We start from the raw sequence: 18,791 nt of genomic DNA on the forward strand, positions 1-18,791 counted from the left end.
ATGACGAGCGACACGGTTCTGTCGTGAACCTCGGTGAAAACCGCACGAGTAAACCCGAAAACGCCCGAATAAGGGCGAACTATCCAAACACCGAGCATGACTTGTACAAATTAGAAGCCGGCAATTAAGCCTAACCAAGATGTTGATAGTGTCGTTTGAAGCGGAAAAACCGTGCCTTCCTCACGTCGATGGCCCACACTTGTAAACAGGGTACGTAATATGGGACTCACTTTGATTTACTCGCTGCCATTTTGTCTTCAATCTTGAGCGCTGACTTGAAATAAAATTACAAGCCCCACTACACACCAACAGAGTGCACACTAAAGTGAAATAATGCCACCGAACGAACGACACGACATTAAAGGACCGCAGCAAAAATCTCAACATTAAACCAACATTTTCAAACAAAACAAACAAATAATCTACTTAGCTTACATAAAAATTGTATAGTTAAAAGTATAGATACAATTTTGTATGATTAGGGTTTAATTCAATATTTATTAACTGCGATATGTCTATTCGGCAGTACCATCATCATGGCGGGCATCAAAGGTACGCTCTTTTTATTTTCCTTTCCTGTTTTCTTATCTGCGGTGTCAAAATAAAAATTTACCTATCTGTGCTCAGTCGCATTGTTCCGTTATTGCCTGGCTATTGATACGATAGCCACGGATGATGCAACGTAAAGATAATGAACGCGATTCTAAGCCCTTTGTGGCGTATCGCTACTTGAGTGTTAGGTGTTCACCTTCTCAACTCGCAAGATTCCTTGGCGATTTTTCCTTCGACGCTATTTCGGTCATTCATCTAATCTGTCATGGTCGAGGCGTGGAAGGGTACGTCTCCCATTTGAGCGAAATAAACATCTTTAAAACGAGAGCTTGGAGGAGACAGTGAGTTGGATGCCGAGCAATAGAATTGATTGTCATTGAATCATAGCGCAACCCTTGAGCAACTTGCGAGCATAGTTTACAGTCAGGAAAACCGTTTGCACGTTTTAATACGTTAGCTTTGTCTAACCTGCTGTTTTCCATTTTTTTTTTCTTTCAAACTTTCCCATTTCCGACCATCTGCCCGTCTTCTGGAACCATGTCAGCGTGAGTATTGACTTCTCTGAACAGTCTGAACCTTGCGAACTGATTTTCACGCAAAAATTCTTCCGTGAAATTTTTTTGAGGTATTGATTCTGCCGAGAAAACTTATTTTTCTTCTAGATTCGTTTTAAAAGTCGGAAATATTTTTCGTTTTCGGGCGTGGGTGGCGCAAGCGGAGGTGGTTAAGCCACTACAAATGATTAGCACAAAAAATACGAGGCAATGGATATAGCCTAAATTAATGTTAGATACAGCTATTCACACCAGAACAAAAAACTCCCGTAGAATTTGAAATTAATTGAATTGAAAGCTCTTTGTAGCATGCGGCCAACAGCTTTGGGTTTGTGGCAATCGCATGAGTAGATGAGGCACTTGAGAAAACAAATCGTAATTATGCCTATACCTTTCAAGGGCAAAAAAAAAAAAAAAAAAAGCTAGGTAACTTCTGTTTGCTGCATGGCGGTGAAAGCATTGCTTGTGTCGCTAACTCTGGAAGGTTTCGTCTTTTCAGCTTGTGCTGTGGGACCATAGTTGCTTAGCTTGCATCATTAGTAAGAACAGGTTCACGCAGAGCATTTATGTCCCTCTTTAAGAGCAGACGTTCTGTCCATAATCAAACCAAGTCTGTCGGCAGTGTACTCAATGTTTCGAGTGCCGCTGGCATCTTGCAAATAAGCATTATTTTTTTGTGCTCTACACAAGCAACTTTCCCGCCATTCCATAACCGAACTACACCACGGGACGCTTCTGTCGATGTCTGCGGTCAGAAAATTCGAACATGACTTTGTGTTTTTGCAGTTTCTTATAAAAACTTGCCCAATAATCATATTTGCAGGTACTAATGAAGCCTCTGCAAAACCCTCATAATTTACGGAGCCCATTGTGGGTTACATTCTAAGGTAGTGCGCCGTTGTCGTCATCGTCGATGGACCACATTTTTAGTGTAGAACAGACCCCTTTCTAAACCCCATCAAGCAACACTGGCGGTCGCTATTTCTCGGGGACGAAGCGTGTGATTGGGTTCAAGTCTTCGACGAACGCTGAGGCTGTACTCGCTTTTGATAAGAACTGATTTGAGTTTGCACCAATCCTGACACAGTCCTCATGTCCAATACGTGATCAGAATATGTGCCCTAACAACAACTGGTGAGTCAGATAACTGACTCACCAGCTACTAGATGGAGTGCACTTTTGAAAAGGGTCTATTGCAGTTTTACCGAAACTAATTTAGATTTTGCGAGCGTCTGTTACGTGCAGTGGCCTAGCACAGCAGAAGCTCGGCAACCCTACTGCACTTGTTTGCATGCCTCGCTTGTTGACAATACACATTGAGTCACTCCACACAGTGCTTCCTTGCCTTAGTCTCTGCATTCTCGGTGTTGTCGCAAGAAAGAGAAGGAAGGAAAGAATGAGTTGACATTTTGAAAAAAACGGGTCTGCTGCATTTCTCGTCAAATGCAATTCTGCATCTGAAGTTTCGATCGACAGATTGAAATACAACTGCAGTTGTTTTTCTCCTAGAAATTGGTCGGTGAATTTTGAATTTTTAGTGAAATGGTCAGGGAGGTTAGAAGCGGAGCTATGGTACGTACCCCACCCTGTAACCTGGCGGCTTTTATGATGATGGTTGTGTTGCAACAATCCCTTGTAGACTGGTGGCCCTGGCCTTCTCCGGCTCGGTGGGCATGACTCTCCTGGTTCTTGGGTGTGCGCTGCCTCAGCCCAGGTAAGTGCTTAATTTTATTTACCGTAAAATAATGGGGAGCGCCCACCTGATTTTTACTGAAAACTGGGTTAATCTAGACATGGACGCTTGTCTGGTCAATTTGGGCGGTTAACATATAATTTGCAGAAATCCCGAGTTTGGCAAATGTTAATAGTGAGTGCTTGAGCAAAGTGGGTGCTTCTGCGGTATTTTACTGTATTATTATTTATTAGTATTTACCCTTAAGAGGCCTTGAGCCTCAATAAGAGTCATTTGACCTGTAGGCAATCCTAGAGTCACTGTATATGGCAGGCTTTAGTAGCCCCACGCTTTTCCTCGTGTAATGATTCGTCATGTGCATTACCATAGCAACAGGCCGAGTTGGCTCAGTTACCATAACAACCAACAGAATTGTACATTGTTGAAAATTGCCAAGGTTGTGTTTCGATATTTCAGAGTGGTACGGATGGATGCCAACGGCTGTACCCTTTATATAAGGCGGCTTGTGCCACCTAGCCTTGAAATTAGGAACCAAAAGTATGATTGCTTTCCTTCACCAACTTGCTTACCCTCTGCAATTTCGTAACTATCACCAGGCGGTCTGGGTCCAGGATGACCCTGGGGGGATTGGGCAAAAAAACAAAAACTTCACCCCCTGCCTGTTCCCCCCCCCCCCCCCCCGCAAGGGAGTCGCCAATCTTCCTCTGGTCAAACCTAGTTGGCATTACCCTGGCACTGGGCCCACTGGAACACGGCGTGGAGACTTTGGGCCGGAGCCACGCAGGAGGGACTCCTAATTTTCCTCCGTCCCGTCTATCCCCTGCTGTGTCAGTTAAATTTATGTTATTCGATTCCCCCTAGATATTCTCCAGCAGTCTTCCAATCCCTTCCTTGTTATTAAAATGCCCTTATTATCATCCATTCTTCCATTCTCGTCTGCAAACTGCAGCGCTCCCGCTAAATTTGTCGCCTCCTCCGGGAGAGCAAGCCTTGTGCACCTCAACACCACATGTTTTATTGTCTCATCATCCCCTTGGCATACAGCACACTGTATATCCATTTCCTCATTTTTTTCCTATATGTCCCAGTCCTCAATACTCCTGTTTTAGCCTCAAATAATGAGCTCCCCTTTGAATTATCATAACAACGTTCCTTCCTTATTTCCCGTTTTCGTCCCCTATGCATAGTTAAGGCCGATTTTCCTTGCATTCTTCTCTCCCACGTCTTTTTTTTGGCTTCTTTTACTTCCTTTTTTGCAGAGGTATTCTGTTCTGCCCCCGCACTTGACTGTTGGTATTTTAATTTCAGTTTTTTGGTTCGGCTTGTCCATTAAGTGTTCAAACTTTTCATGTACAAATGCTTATATACCTTTCTCGCCTATCGTGTGTCCTCAATTGCGTCCAGTCTTCTTTCAAATTTCAACTTACTGATTGCCTCTCTACATAGTGCCGGCATACCAGTGTTGCCTGCTACTTTCTGAGTAGCAAGAAGTTCAAATTTTAGGTGAGCGTCCCTGAGTGCAGTAAACATGTCATTCTAGAGGTGCCCATTACTTCAAATATGCCCAAGCCGTTATGTCAACAACTCTTTTACCTCAACTTTGACTTGCATTTACCGACTTTCACCACCTTTCAATGAACAGGCAGAGAGATTAAATTCGTGAGAAAATTAAGTGGCCACCAGATGCCGATAGTAGCACGGTTACCATGGCAACCTCTTGGGCCCAAAATGGAGATCACTATTGGTAGCTTCCTATGTTGTGCCCTAGGTTTTTCTGCATCATGTAACTACTCTGAGAGCAAGAGCTGCCATACAGTGGCTTTAGACAGTCTGATGGCCCCTTCGGAGGATTGTCTCTGCTGTCCCGTCCTATCGTCTCCAATAATTGGAACCATAAAGTGAGAAGAAAGAAAGCGTACAAGGCAGAAGCAATGCTTTTTGCCATTACAAGTGCCCTGCGTAAGCAAACTAAGAGGAACTGGTTACGCTAAAACTGTTTCCACAGTTTTTTAGTTGTGAATTTTCGTCCCTATTTTCTGTCAGTGCCTTTTATTTTGCAAACACAGGCATGCAAAATTTTGTCTCGTTTGTTGTTCATGAAGATTCAAGATTTTCAGCCAAACTTCCTACACGATAGGTGTTTTTATGTTCTGCCGACAACAGTAGCAGGGTCCCTTGTCACATCAGTCATATATGCATCTTGTTGCAGAGTAGTGCTCTCTACTAACCCACTGTAAAACTTAGCTGTGCATTCATTCTGCCCTAAACCTTGACTTCATTTGTACTTCGTTACCTTGGCAGCCCAAACAATCTTCAGCACCGCTCATTCACAAATCTGTTAGTTTATTGTTGGCTGGTTACACCCTAGCATATTAAAGAAATGTTGCTAATGAAATGTATTTCGTACATGGGCAAGTGGTGTTTATTAAGTCTCTCCGGAGTTCGATTTGGGTCCCTGTGGGAAGCCAGCGCTTTCTCGGCTGTTAATTTGATGAGAACTCACGCACACATGAATGGCGAGAAAAGTGTCGTGGCCTCTGATGGACTTGTTACGAGTGCTGCTTCATTCACTGGTGGATTTAAGCTTGTACAACAGCAGAATAACTTGAGATTTGCGAAGAAAGTATGGGCTGTCGATTGCTTCCGACGTAAAATAGCATACAATCACAATATCTGCTAGTGTTCAATATCACTCTGCTGCGGTCCTCAATTTGTAGCAGACAGACATCTTTTTTCAATTCCGTTAGTAGATGACCAGTAGACCTAAAGGCGTTTCCTTGTTTTATATCTGTCTCCAAATGACACTTCGTAGCGGACAAATCTCACTTTTCGCTCATGTTAGAAGGGGAGTAGTCTGCCGATGATATCTTAGTTCAGGGTTTTTCAAACTTTTACACTTCAAGGAATGCTTCTCTCTCTCTATTTATAACCAAGGAACCCGTCCCGGTCTTGGCATTGATGCGGCACCGAAGTGCAGAAGCTTGCAGTCCTTGCAAACTATAATTGACATATTGGTGTTTGCCTCATAGTTATGTATCTGTGGGTCGCTCAGATCTGCTAAAATAATGCTTAAATCATAAAAAAAAAAAAAAAAAAAAAAATTTTGGGGGGGCAGAGGTGGTTGAGGAAGCTTGGGAGCTTAGGAAACCTGTGAGGGTACTCTGGGGAACACCTTGGTTGTTTGAGAACCCATGTCGTAGCTTGTTCCGTGAGAGGCACCTCTTTCAACAGAAATGGTGCTTCCTGTTAGTGGATTATCTTGGTAGAAAACTTAGGAAAGAAAACATGCCAGTAGGAAGCAGAGGGAGAAGCTTTTTTGTACTAGCTTCGAAGCGAAAGGTAAGCCACAACGGGCACAAAAGTGAAGCCTCGGGAGCTGAACCTAAGTCTCCGTAGCTCAGCGGAGCCAACAGAATCTAGAATTCTCACTTGAAAGAACGTTCACGCTCACTCGTACCATGCCCACGGAGTTTCCTGCCAAGAAACCATTGAACTGGTAGTCTGGAAAAGGGTGGATTAGCATTGGCCTTCGCAATGACTGCGTTCGCACCCCCGACCAGGGCGTGGCAAGAACAGGAGCAGAGCATGGCAAATTATAAGCTCCGACACCAGCAATTCTGAGAGGAAGAAAGCAGACAATAAATTTGAAGTGCTCGTTTTGCTGCGATGGATTGAAGTTGCCCGAGCGTTCCTCAACTTCATTTATTTTTATACAATGCACGATGCCGGTGTTTTCTAGCAAAATAAAGCCAGAAAGCAGTAGATACAGTCCTCGCAAGTAGTGTATTTTGTTTTCACATCTCCGCACACAACAAAGCATTACTCGCAATACGGTCCCATCGACGTCGGCGTCTATGCCCCACCTTTCCAAAGCGACTGAAATGTGTGGTACATTTCTTTCCCTCTGGAATATTTTAACAATAACCGTCTGTGCGTCCCTCACCCCGGTGGCGCCCTCCCACACAGCAACTGGTACCCCTTCTTCGTGGTGCTGATGTACGTGCTCTCCCCGCTGCCCTCGCTCATCGCCCGGCGCTACAAGGAGGATGCGGGGACCTGGAAGGCCGCCCAGGAGCTGGCCTACTTCGTCACGACGGGCATCGTCATCTCCGCCTTCGGCCTGCCCCTCGTGCTGGCACGCTCGCCCTCCGTGCCGCACCCCGTGGTCAGTGCCACACCCTCGCTCTTTTATGGGGCCTTCAAACGGCCTTTCCCATGGTTGCCGGCAGATGGAGAACGGCAGGGCTTGTCTTTCGGACACCTCGAGCATGTGCTCCGTGCCTTCCACAGTGCTCTGACTGCACGAGCGCACTCGAAGTGCACGAGGCGTCATACGCGTCATCGAAGGTAGAGAGCTTGCGCCGGAGACGCGACAACTGAAGCTTCTCCGTGCCGTTCTCACAGTGTCACCAACCATTGGAAGCGTGCGACAGGACAGTGGTGCCACGACCAGACTCCTAGCGGGGGCGTTTCACGTAGAATACGGCCGGACCGGCAGACATCCTAAGTGGCGGCCAACCTTTCTAATCAACGTCGACGTACCTGAGTGCAGCACTGTACGAATCGTTTGGGGCCACGGTCTGCACTAACTCTTTTTTATGCGAAACCCGGTAATTGAGAACAGAAATCACCTCTGAGTGCCGTCGAGAAGCACCGCAATCCTCTAAATCTTGCTACGTCCACTCGATTCAGCGGTGGGCGAAGGGCACTTTAATAAGAGGTATGAAGAAGACTTCTCGCATAGATTTTAACACTTACTAGCACTGACGAATGTCGTCCCGTAGTGCTTTTCGAACCGTCCAACGCACGGACGCTTCATAGAGGCATCTTGTTGCACAGATAAACGAAGAGCATAACAATCTGCTGCCGATAACAACTGCGGGACAGACGATTGAACCCGAGCTTCGAACGACTCCCGCGGGTTGAATGGTAGAAAACACGTGCAGAGCAATGCTGGGCATGGATAAATTTCGAATGTCGAGGTGCCAACCCTTTAAAGCTAGACCGAGAAATACAGCCGCGTGAAGGCATAGATGCGGCGAGGACGCTGCAGGAGCATTGGAATAGGACGAAGCGGGCAGCACTTCACCATGCGACGTAACGTGGTGGCACTGCCGACCAGCTGCCAAGACAGAGCGGCACGCCCCCAATGCGTGTCGCACGCTCCCAATAGATGGTAAGTTTGTGGTGGTGGGTTTTGAACGTTGCCCACTAAAGACCAGCACTGGGCACAGATTGAACACGAGCGACAGATCGACAATGAGGCGTGCCCTCCCAGATTGAATGCGAGTCTTTTTTTTTTCCTTTTTTGTATAACACTTTGGCAAATTAGGTCGGTACGCCACCAAACTAGTGTTTTATTCTAGCTTTGCGTATCTTCCGAGAGAAAGAAATAAAGCACCAGGACCACGGCCAACGACTGAATGTGCCTGCGGTGATGTCACGAGGTAGAAATCGAGAGACTAACCAGTCGAAGACGCATTCCAAGCACCATAGTTTTACTTTATGTGAAAGTATTTGAAGGTTCTTTAGACCAACATCTTCTTTCCATTTTGGTGGTTGTCGAAATTATATTTAGTTGACTCGGATGTGCAGCGTGTTCCCTTTTTGGCATACTTCAGTGACCAGAAGGCTGTGTTGTGCATGATAAAGTAAATGAAGAGTGGACATGCCATTGCTTCTTTGCAGACTGTGTTAAAAAGCTGCAGATTTTTACAAGTGGGATGGTCTCAAGAGGACTTTTCTTCTCTCCCTCTCTAGATCCAGTGGAGCGCATGTGGCCTAGTGCTGGCAGGCAACCTGGTCGTCTTCATCACCATCCTGGGCTTCTTCCTGGCGTTCGACAACGACGAAGTCGACTACAACATGTGGTGAAGGCGAGGCTCCGGCCCAAGAAACAAAAAAACCCAAATTAGCCTCCTTCCGACGTCTGCTTTCCTCGAGCCCACTGCCAAATTTCCGCCGCCAACCTGCCAGGCTCCTTCGCTGCTCCGACCAAATCACAGAGAGGCTCCGTCTTTAGTTGCCGTCATTCGTAGGCGCTCACTGTACGCTTTGCCAGGGTTAGGGTTGGCTGCGCTCTATGCGAAATGAGCCGCATTTCCGTCTTGGATCGGCTTCGACATGTGCTTGCTGTCGGCTTGTTTTTGGGAATTGGATTTACTTTTTCTGGTGGAAACAAACGGTCGGGCCCTTGTAAACACACACCGTGTGCTTCGCTAGAGTTAGGGTCCGACGGCTGCACTCCGTGTGAAACGCTATGTCGGTCGCCGGCATCTCACCTTTTCTTCAAGAATGCCGCATTCCCGTGGAGGATTGGCTTTGACGTTGGTTCGCTCTCGGCTTGTTTTGGGGATCGCATTTACCCTTGGAAGCGAGAAATTGTGCCCCGAGGGCAGTAAATTGTCTCATCTCTCAAATCAAGTCAAAGATCCAATCCGACACGCGAGATTTGTCGATTCGATTCGGCATCTTGTAAATAGCATAAAGAAATTTGTTGTGGAAACAGGGGAAGTTTCCATTGTGGTGTCTTTCGGTATCTGGAGGATAATGTTCCGGAGAGAAGATTGTTTCTTGCAGTCAAGGGACTGGCACCTAGTAACGGAGAAACAGATCTTTGCTGTTATTAGTCTGTATGGAGGGGATGCGACGCATGCTGTACATAGTCTATTATTTAATAAAAAAATATACCTCACAATGAATTCTTTCTGTACCAAATTTTGTGACTCTACCACGGGATACACACAAACATTTGTGTGAATGTTGGTTATATATACTGTGGAGAGACGGTCTGCCCAAAACGTGTGGACATAATTTGACTATTGCAGTACAACCGCTAACGTCTCTGACGTGTGTCGTGCAGTAGTGATTACACAAATGCACACCAGTACAACGCCAGCCTATATCGGAACCGACAGGAGTACGAAAGGTTTGGTGGTATCAATTTATAGAATCGAATGCAGCTTGGAAAGTAGTAGTGCCGCATATAAAATGTGTTATCTTAAAGGGAAGCTGAAACACTTCTTTTTAAAGATGAGGTAGAGGTTGATTCTAGTGTAGTTCTATCCCGTGAATCTGAATATCACGTTTGTTTTCCCTGAAGATGTAACGCAACACGAGAAACCTCCGACCAGTCGTTGCGTCGTAAGAGGCTCCTTGGGCCCCCAAGCGCATGTCGCTCGTATGGGCAGCGTATGCAATTGCAAGCTTGCCAGGCATGTTCCCCTGCATTGACACCAGTCGCGGCGTCTTTTTCTGACCTTTTTTGAAAATGGCAAGAGTGCGCATTCGTAGTTCTGACAGGCGAGAAGATGCGCAAGAGTGGAGATTTCTAAAACTTTTTGCGACGTCGCCCCGGGAAGAAGGGCCTTGAGCTGTACTTTTAAAGCGATTTTCTGCTGCCTCCATGCACCAAATTAAAAAGAAATAATTTCGATATTTGAGACCCTGGAGGTCAAATTAACATTATTTTAAAAGAGTTTCCTCAAATACAGAACTGGTCCCGCTTCCCTTTAAGGCCTTACAGCTACACTAATGCAGTCTGTCCAGGCGAGTTATACGCCTAGGGGAACATAACGAGGATAATTGTCGCGATAAGTCGGTTAATTAACTAACATTTGTTAATGGGCTTCTTAATTATTGAAGATAAAAATATGGTTCCAATTAAACTTTCCAAGCACCATTGAAAACCACTAAATAGATTTTAGAAAGGTTTGGGGCACATGGGAAGTGCGGTGGTGCACTAAAGTTGGCACTCGTGTGCAACAGGCGCTAGGCTAGTGGTGTGACAACGCACTAATCATTCACGTTAACAAATTTTAGTTAATTAACAGACTTATCAAGATAATCATCCCCCTATATTATGTGCCCCTGCCATAAAATTCACCTGCACAGACCACATTAGTGTAGCTTTCACAGTTCTTTTCAGCAAGATCTGTAAAGCATTAAGAAAGACCACCTCGTATTTAGGAACAATGCTCTACTGCCCCCAGTAAGGAAAACTACTTCTAAACTGTCTTCCATATAGATTCTTCTAAATGTTCTGGACAAAAGAAATGAAACTGCAAAGGATATGTGAACTTACTTGATTTGGCACTAGGTATAGCCACCAACAAGCACTCGTGTTTAATCTCTGGCCCCTGGTAAGTGATGTAGACTTGCACACCTCTGTAGACCATATTTCAAATACTGCAACTGTCAACTGTGCTACATTTGGTAGCTTATTAGTAGCCAGTTTGCCAAAATGCTATTCGAGGGAAGGACGTCTTTTCGTTGGTGACCAGCGGCCTCGCGCTGGAATGGCAGGACACGAGTATATCTTTCTGAAAGCTGATGATCTTAATCAGTAAAACAATACCACTGCTTTTTGATGTTTTTTTTTTTTTCTGTCCTTTTCTCGCAGACGGTGCTACTGTAAGCGGCAAATGGCGTTGTCAAGGGAGCTCCGATATCCAATTTTAATGGTTTGGTTTTCTGCTAATGCTAGGGCACTTCTCCGTCCTTTTAAATTACAAGCATAGGTGCCTTGCATATATAAACCTGGCATCGGCAGATTTTGTGAGAAAAAGGAAGAGGCAATAAAATTAGTATTTATAAATTGGGTTCTTGATGCTTGGGTAAAAAAAGTCGAAGTTCGATAGTTCCTGTCCACATCCGCAACCTCCCCTACCACATACGGCCTTGCTCCTACACAGAGTGGACCAAACCAACCACCACCATTCTGAATGAACAAAAACTCATCTACACATCTCTCATCGACTTCCTCCGATCCTCCGGGATCGGTAGGTTCATCTAATCATCGTCATTTTCACTTCCCTTCAACCTTTCCCCCCGCCTACTCTGAGGCCAGAAGGCCAGAAGGCAGCATCACAATAAACGTTTTTACAATACACACATTTTCTTCCTTTTTAGCCCCTAAGATAACGCATATGTTGCATGTTTTAAACCCTACAGGTGTAAAACTTTCCCCGCTGCAATTATATTTATAATTGTCGCAGGAGCAACAATGTGCACAGTTTAAAACGAGCATTTAGCTCTGCATGCCCCGCATCGTGAAATTCACAGGAATTCTGCCCCAAATGTAGGTCTGAAGAGGTGAATCCTATTTTTTGTTCACCTCCCCTTTCAGAATTCTGCGAGGCCAAAATCCTGAAAATGAAGAACCCTATTTATAATTAACACAAGGAATATCTACCATACTCTGTTTATAGAGAGTATTTACTAGACGCCATATTTGTGGGTGCTGTTTAGAGCGCATGCTCAGAACGAGCTCGCATCAATAGGCTGCTAAGACCGGCACTCTTGATGGTGCGGAATGCACGGCGCAAAGGAACTGTGGAAGCTCGCCATGAGCACGCGCTCGGCATTTGCGCACACAGCTATGGCCGCCAGTGAATACTCCCTATACCTACTTAATATACAACACTATCAAAGCTACTCGCACAAGCGGATGGCCTGAGTTTCGCTTGTGCGAGATCGCGTGAAACTGATCTGCAAGATCAAACCCCATGCTCGCACCAGCAGCTTTGACAGTGTTGTACACTAAGTATAAAACAGTAAAGTAACTTGCCATGTGCAAGAAAAATGCATTCCTAAAAACCAATCTTTTTTTATAGCTTCCTGTGGTTCGTAATATATCTAAAAATATAATGATTATTACCGACTAAATCGTTGTAGCATAAAGTTCCAAGTGTAATGTTGAAAAAGGGGAAAGGGTACTTCATATTCGAACAGATCCGTTCGGTGACCAGTCGCTGATGGGTGAAATCGGGAGATTTCTCGTTCATCCACACATTCCCCAACACATTGTGAAGTCAGCGAGGAAGTTCCGTTGCTCCCATCCTTTCTTGTCGAGTAAAGGTAGCATTACCAGCATTAGTAGATTGTAGCATAAAGGCTGGTTCACATGCAACTGCTTATGACATTGTGCCTTAAAACCTCTCTCTACAAAAAAATTCCGTACACTTCCTTTTCTTTTTTATCATCCTTTTTTTTTTTTTTTAAATGTTTCACAATGTTACAAAGGACCATTTCTCATGTGGCACATACATTTGACCTTGCAAATACCACAAACCCTTCAATCTCATGAAACGCAGTTCTAGGGTCGCCTCATAGATGGCGCCAGCATGCCAGAATGTTCTCTCGTCGTAAGAGATTGCAAGCACTGGGTCCTGAGCAGACGCAAGTGTATGAGCGAGCCTTTACCAGGCTCAAACTATACTTATAGTACTTATTCGGGGGCAAAAAAGCTTTCTTGCTTTTGCCCTTCACCGTCACGCGAGGGTAACACTATTATACCCCGTTGCGGGTTAAAAAAAGCGGGACAATCTCCTCCCGCAAAGCCATCCACTTTTTCCACTTTGTGGTAACTCGGACAAAGAGGCAGAAGACGAGATCTCGCGAAAAAACCGCGAGCGAGCTCGAGAGAGAACACGGAGCGCGATTGACTGGACTGAGCCGACATGAAGCAAGCCCTAGGTTAGCCAGCGGCATACGTTTTTTTAATCATGTAAATAAACCCGTTACTACGATTGGCGACGAGGGTGTTCCAGCCATCATCCGTGTGCATCAACGGCATAGGTAAAGCCCCTTCAACCCGAACGTCCACTGCTCTAGCACCCTGGCGGAAGCTACGACTGCTAGGACTTCAGGAAGGGACCCCGCCGACGCTGACACAAACCGGGTGAGGATGACCTACATCGGTAACGTTCCTGATTTCAACAAGTCAGAGCGATTTGATCTTTACATTGAGAGATTCGAACGCTGGCTCGCGGCTAATGAGGTTCCGGAAGGCAAGAAGGCAGACATTTTGCTTGCAACACTTCCTGCATTGACTTATGAGCTGCTTCGAGACCTCGTATCTCCAAGAACAACTGAATGTTCTTACGAGGACCTCAAACAAGTACTCATTCAACATTTTATGCCCAACCCCATCACGATTGCAGAACGATTTCGCTTCTACCGACGCAGTCAAGAGGAGGGCGAAACTCTCGCTGAGTTCATAGCCGCGCTAAAGAAGCTTGCTCATACTTGCGATTTCAGGGACTTCCTGAATGATGCCTTGAGAGACCGGTTCGTTTGTGGGCTGAGAGACGAGTATTACATCAACCGCCTGCTCATCGAGAGGACGCTGACTTTCAAGTCAGCATGCGATATCGCCTTAGGGTTAGAGCTCGCCAGAAGAGACGCTCGTCAGCTCACCCAGACGGCAGTTCCTCAAATTCAAGGAATTCAAAAACTTCAAGTTCAGACGCGTTCAACAAAAAAAAAGCTGGCGGCGCCAGGAGCGTCGAGTGCCTCTACGTCTAGCACCTGCTACCGTTGTGGCTACCATCACCTTCATCAGGACTGTCCTTTTAAGAAGGAAGTGTGCCATAACTGCGGGAAGAAGGGACACATTGCGCGAGTTTGCAAAAGCAAGACACGTGCGCAACACCAGACATCCAGCCAAGAAAGTCCCCAAGACGACTACGTCACACTGTATCCAGTTGATGGAGACACCAACAGTGTCGGCGACGGCATCGAAGTCCTGCTGCAAATTGCAGGAAATGCTGTAAAAATGCTGCTTGACACTGGGGCGGCTCTAACCATCATCTCCGAGAGGCAATACAACGAGTCGCTGCGCGGTTTGCCACTAGAACCCTCGACTCTTCGCCTCCGCTCGTACACCGGTGACGCCATTCCTGTCCTTGGAGAGGCACAAGTTCCGGTAACCTACGAAGATCAGACATTGACGCTTCCATTGGTGGTCGTCCACGGAGATCGACCAGCTTTGCTGGGAAGAAACTGGCTGCGGCACATCCGCATCAACTGGTCCAACATCTCACTGACAGAGTCTGCTGCTCGGAACGGACTAGACAGTCTGCTAGCCAAGCACAAGATGCTTTTCAGCGACCAACTGGGAACGGTGAAAGGAATCAAAGTAGCGATTCACGTCAAGCCCGAATGTGCCCCGATTTTCTTCAAACCTCGCCCCCTCCCATACGCCCTGCGTGAGGTGGTGGAGAAAGAGTTGGAGGCCCTTGAAAAACGCGGCACAATCACCAAAGTTGATAGAAGCAGCTGGGCGGCACCGATCGTGGTGGTCCCAAAAAAGGACAAGTCCGTTCGACTTTGTGGAGATTACAAGGTCACCGTGAACCGTTGCATTCAGCCGGAGACCTATCCACTACCAAGTGCGGAAGACTTGTTCGCGACGCTTGCTGGTGGCAACTACTTCAGCAAGATAGACTTGACCAGTGCCTACCAACAGTTGGAACTAGAACCCAACTCGAAGGTTTACACTACCATCACCACACACAAGGGTCTTTACCGGTATAATCGCCTACCTTTCGGAATATCCACAGCGCCGTCGATTTTCCAACGGTCCATGGATCAGATCCTGCAAGGACTGGAGCACGTAGTTTGCTATCTTGACGACATCTTGGTCACGTCAAGTACTCTGGAGGATCATCTTCAATTGTTGGACCGAGTTCTGGCTCGACTGACAGCAAACGGAATTCGGGCCAATCTTCGAAAATGCGAGTTCCTCAAGAGCAGCGTGGAATATCTCGGCTACAGAATCGACGCCCAAGGATTGCACCCAACCGAAAGTAAGGTGCAAGCCATCCAGAACGCGCCGTCGCCTTCCAATGTGATGGAACTGCGTTCATTTTTAGACCTGTTAAACTATTACGGACGATTTTTGACGGGCCTTTCCACGATTTTGAAACCACTACACCAACTTCTAGAGAAGGACAGCCGCTGGAAGTGGACGTCAGAATGTGAAAAAGCCTTCAAAGAGGCAAAAGAGAGCTTGCTGCGAAGCAAGTGGCTCACACATTACGACCCTAGCAAGCCGCTTTGCCTCGCCTGCGATGCATCTCCAAGCGGAGTGGGAGCAGTCATATCTCACATCATGCCAAACGGTGACGAAGTGCCAATTGCTTGCGCCTCTAGGACGCTCTCACCGAGTGAGCGCAACTACGCACAGATCGAACGAGAAGCACTTGGTATTGTGTTCGGTGTGAAGAAGTTCCACAAGTACCTATACGGTCGGAAATTCACCCTTATTACAGATCATAAGCCTTTGACTGCGATCTTCAACACCCAAACAGCAATTCCAAGCTTAGCCGCTCTACGAATGCAACGTTGGGCACTTACTCTCCTATCATACAACTATGACATTGTGTACCGGAAGTCCAAAGAACACGGCAATGCAGATGCACTGTCACGTTTGCCTTTAGACCTTGCTTCCAGTGACCCGGACGAAGACACGTCGGTACTTCAGGTCTCCAATGTGGAACTTCTCCCAGTCACAAGTCATCTAATCGCGGTGGAAACAAGGAGAGACCCGACCTTATCCAAAGTCCTGAACTTTACCCTAAATGGTTGGCCCACCTCCCTTCAAGATAAAAACCTGCGTACTTACTTCGAAAAACGGGAGCAGCTCTCTACGGACCAAGGCTGTCTTCTATGGGGAAGCCGAGTCGTCGTACCACCGAATCTTAGAAAACGACTACTACATGAGCTGCACGAGAATCACCCAGGCGTCAGTCGCATGAAGGCCAAGGCACAAAACTATCTCTGGTGGCCAATTTTGGACCAAGACATTGAAGATTTCATTAAGCAGTGCTACGCCTGTGCATCCATGCAGAACCAACCAGCTGCTGCTCCTCTACACCCGTGGGCTTGAGCAAGAAATCCGTGGGAGAGGATACATATAGATTACGCCGAGCTCGACAAGCAGCACTACCTGGTAGTAATGGACAGCTTCCCCAAGTGGATCGAAGTCCTGCCTACAAAAAGGACTACAGCAGCACGCACCATTGAATTGTTGCGGAACCTCTTCGCGTCATAAGGAAGTGCCCTTCTGAAGTTGTCTCGGATAACGGACCCCAGTTCATTTCTGCAGACTTCGGGAACTTCTTGCGAATGAACGGCGTGAAGCACATCCGTACACCCCCATACCATCCCGCTTCAAATGGCGCGGCTGAGCGAGCGGTGCAGACATTTAAGCGAGCATGGAAGAAAGACGCAGCTGCTGGAAACACACTCACAGAAACAGAGCACCAAAGGCTGGCCAGGTTTCTCCTGAACTATCGGAGCACTCCTCATACAATCACAGAGAGAACACCGGCTGAACTGTTCCTCAAGCGGCCGCTTCGTACTCGCCTGGATTTAATCAAGCCAAGTGTGGAGCGAACTGTGACCAAGCACCAACGCCAGCAACAGTTGGCACACGACAAGTCACGACGATCACTTCGTTATTTTGATGTAGGAGATAAGGTCCTCGTGCGAGACGTGAGAGGGAACCAACCCTCTTGGTCTCCTGGAGTTATTGTTTCCCGAAGAGGGCCACTATGGTATCTAGTGGAGGTACGGGAACGTACAGTCTCCGTTCACTTGGAAAATCTTTTGCGACTGGATGCTCAGTTACCAAGTCGTGAAACAATCTGCCCACCACCATGGATGCTCTTAGGCCCGGCTGCCACTCCTAGAGTGTCGACGACTCAGCTGGAGACTTGCAGAGTTCATCGGGAAGAGCCCCACCTACAGTGGTACAGCCAGGCCCGGCAGGAGACGCAGCCACGCCTCCGACTGAACACTCAAACCGTTACCCTCAACGGATCCGGCGTCCCCCAGACAGACTTGGCGTGCCACCGAGCCTACCGGATGCTGGAGCTCCCGCTGGCACCTAAACGATTAAAGCGGGAGGAGTGTGGTAACTCGGACAAAGAGGCAGAAGACGAGATCTCGCGAAAAGACCGCGAGCGAGCTCGAGAGAGAACACGGAGCGCGGTTGACTGGACTGAGCCGACATGAAGCAAGCCCTAGGTTAGCCAGCGGCATACGTTTTTTTAATCATGTAAATAAACCCCAGTTACTACACACTTCAGCAGACCAAACGCTGGAGAGGAGGGGAGAGGGAAGGAGAGTTCACTCACCTTCTCTCCAGCTTTCGCTCTGCTAATGTGGAAGGAGCAGTGGGCTTTGCGTGAAGAGCTTGTCCCGTTTTTCTTAACCTTGAACGGGATATATTCGAGCCGCATTTAGTGGCGACATGGCAAAAACAATTTAGATAAAACCTTCGTCCATGTGTCATCTTTCCCGATTCTTACTGCGACTTATATACAAAGTGAAAATCGTGTTAGCTCAGTTGGTATAGCGCTTCGCCGGAAATGGAGAAGTCACTCATTCGATACCAGGACCAGGCAGATTTTTTTGGTCGAGCACCAATCACCTAGCTGTGTTTGGAGATTTGTGTTTGTCCTTTGTTGCCCTTCTCCAGGGATTACTATTGTCTGTGCAAGTATACCTGGGTGCCACCAGTGTCAGTACGTTTGTGCAAGGGTGAAAGCAAGCTTCAGCCTTTTGCAGCAGGTCTGGAAGCAGCAAAGATGCCCCTTTGGAGCAGTAAAAGTTTGGAGAAGCTCAGGAGCCACAAAAGTCGAATTTCATAGCGGTACAAGTAAATCTTAGAGCTGGACACCCAACTCCGTTACGTCACAACGCGGTGATGGTGCATCGCGCGCACTTCCGGTCTGGGGCTGTGGGCGGAAGTTTCCATGAAGGAAGTGCATTCCTGCGTTGTTTTGGAAGAAACCAGACAAAAACATGCCTTCTCGTCAAAACGCAGCGACTGGGCCTGCACCAAAAGAGTCAAGAAAGGTTTGAAGGTCAGTTTTCATGCGTGTTCTGCCTGCTCGGTTCGTTTGAGAACGTGGATAGAAGCCGTGAAAGAGGAATTTCTCGGGGTTTTAGAAAGGGTTTTTGGTTTGAGTAGAGGCAGACAGCCTGGTTGAGCAGCCATCTGGTAAGTATTTTGCATGCAAACTTTCCAAACACCTGCATGCCGATTTTTGCTGGTCATTTTGGGGCACTGTGGTCACATACAACATAAGAAAGTGCGAAAGGGAAAATGAGGCGCACAAGAAAAGCCATGGTGGAAAGGAGGTCGCCCCTCTCCACTTCAGTTTTCCTAGTTTCTGCCCTTTTCTCCCTCGCACTGTATT

At 46.9% G+C, this 18,791-nt stretch overlaps 2 protein-coding genes across 3 annotated transcripts in view; one reads left to right on the top strand and one right to left on the bottom strand.

Annotated features, from left to right (window-relative positions):
- LOC120848101 (transitional endoplasmic reticulum ATPase) overlaps window positions 1–361 on the bottom strand; it is a 39,538-nt gene extending 39,177 nt beyond the window's left edge. The window contains exon 1 of the mRNA XM_040220031.2: window positions 231–361. Within this exon, the coding sequence (XP_040075965.1) occupies window positions 231–250 (20 nt within the window). The 5' untranslated portion in view covers window positions 251–361. The remainder of the gene's footprint in view (window positions 1–230) is intronic.
- A 165-nt stretch (window positions 362–526) lies between these two features.
- On the top strand, window positions 527–8,696 carry LOC120848102 (leptin receptor gene-related protein-like). 2 transcript variants are annotated; one of them, XM_040220033.1, is made up of 4 exons: window positions 527–552; window positions 2,746–2,820; window positions 6,766–6,964; window positions 8,560–8,696. In XM_040220033.1, the coding sequence occupies exons 2-4, from the start codon at window positions 2,780–2,782 to the stop codon at window positions 8,671–8,673; spliced, it is 354 nt and encodes a 117-aa protein (XP_040075967.1). In that variant the 5' UTR covers window positions 527–552; window positions 2,746–2,779; the 3' UTR covers window positions 8,674–8,696. The 2 variants fall into 2 exon arrangements, with proteins under 2 accessions (XP_040075967.1, XP_040075966.1); XM_040220032.1 differs by lacking the exon at window positions 527–552 and adding an exon at window positions 1,075–1,097.
- The last annotated feature ends 10,095 nt before the right edge of the window (window positions 8,697–18,791 follow it).

Source organism: Ixodes scapularis, unplaced genomic scaffold (assembly GCF_016920785.2).
Source record: "Ixodes scapularis isolate PalLabHiFi unplaced genomic scaffold, ASM1692078v2 PGA_scaffold12__126_contigs__length_90152505, whole genome shotgun sequence".
Classification (NCBI taxonomy): Eukaryota; Metazoa; Arthropoda; class Arachnida; order Ixodida; family Ixodidae; genus Ixodes; species Ixodes scapularis.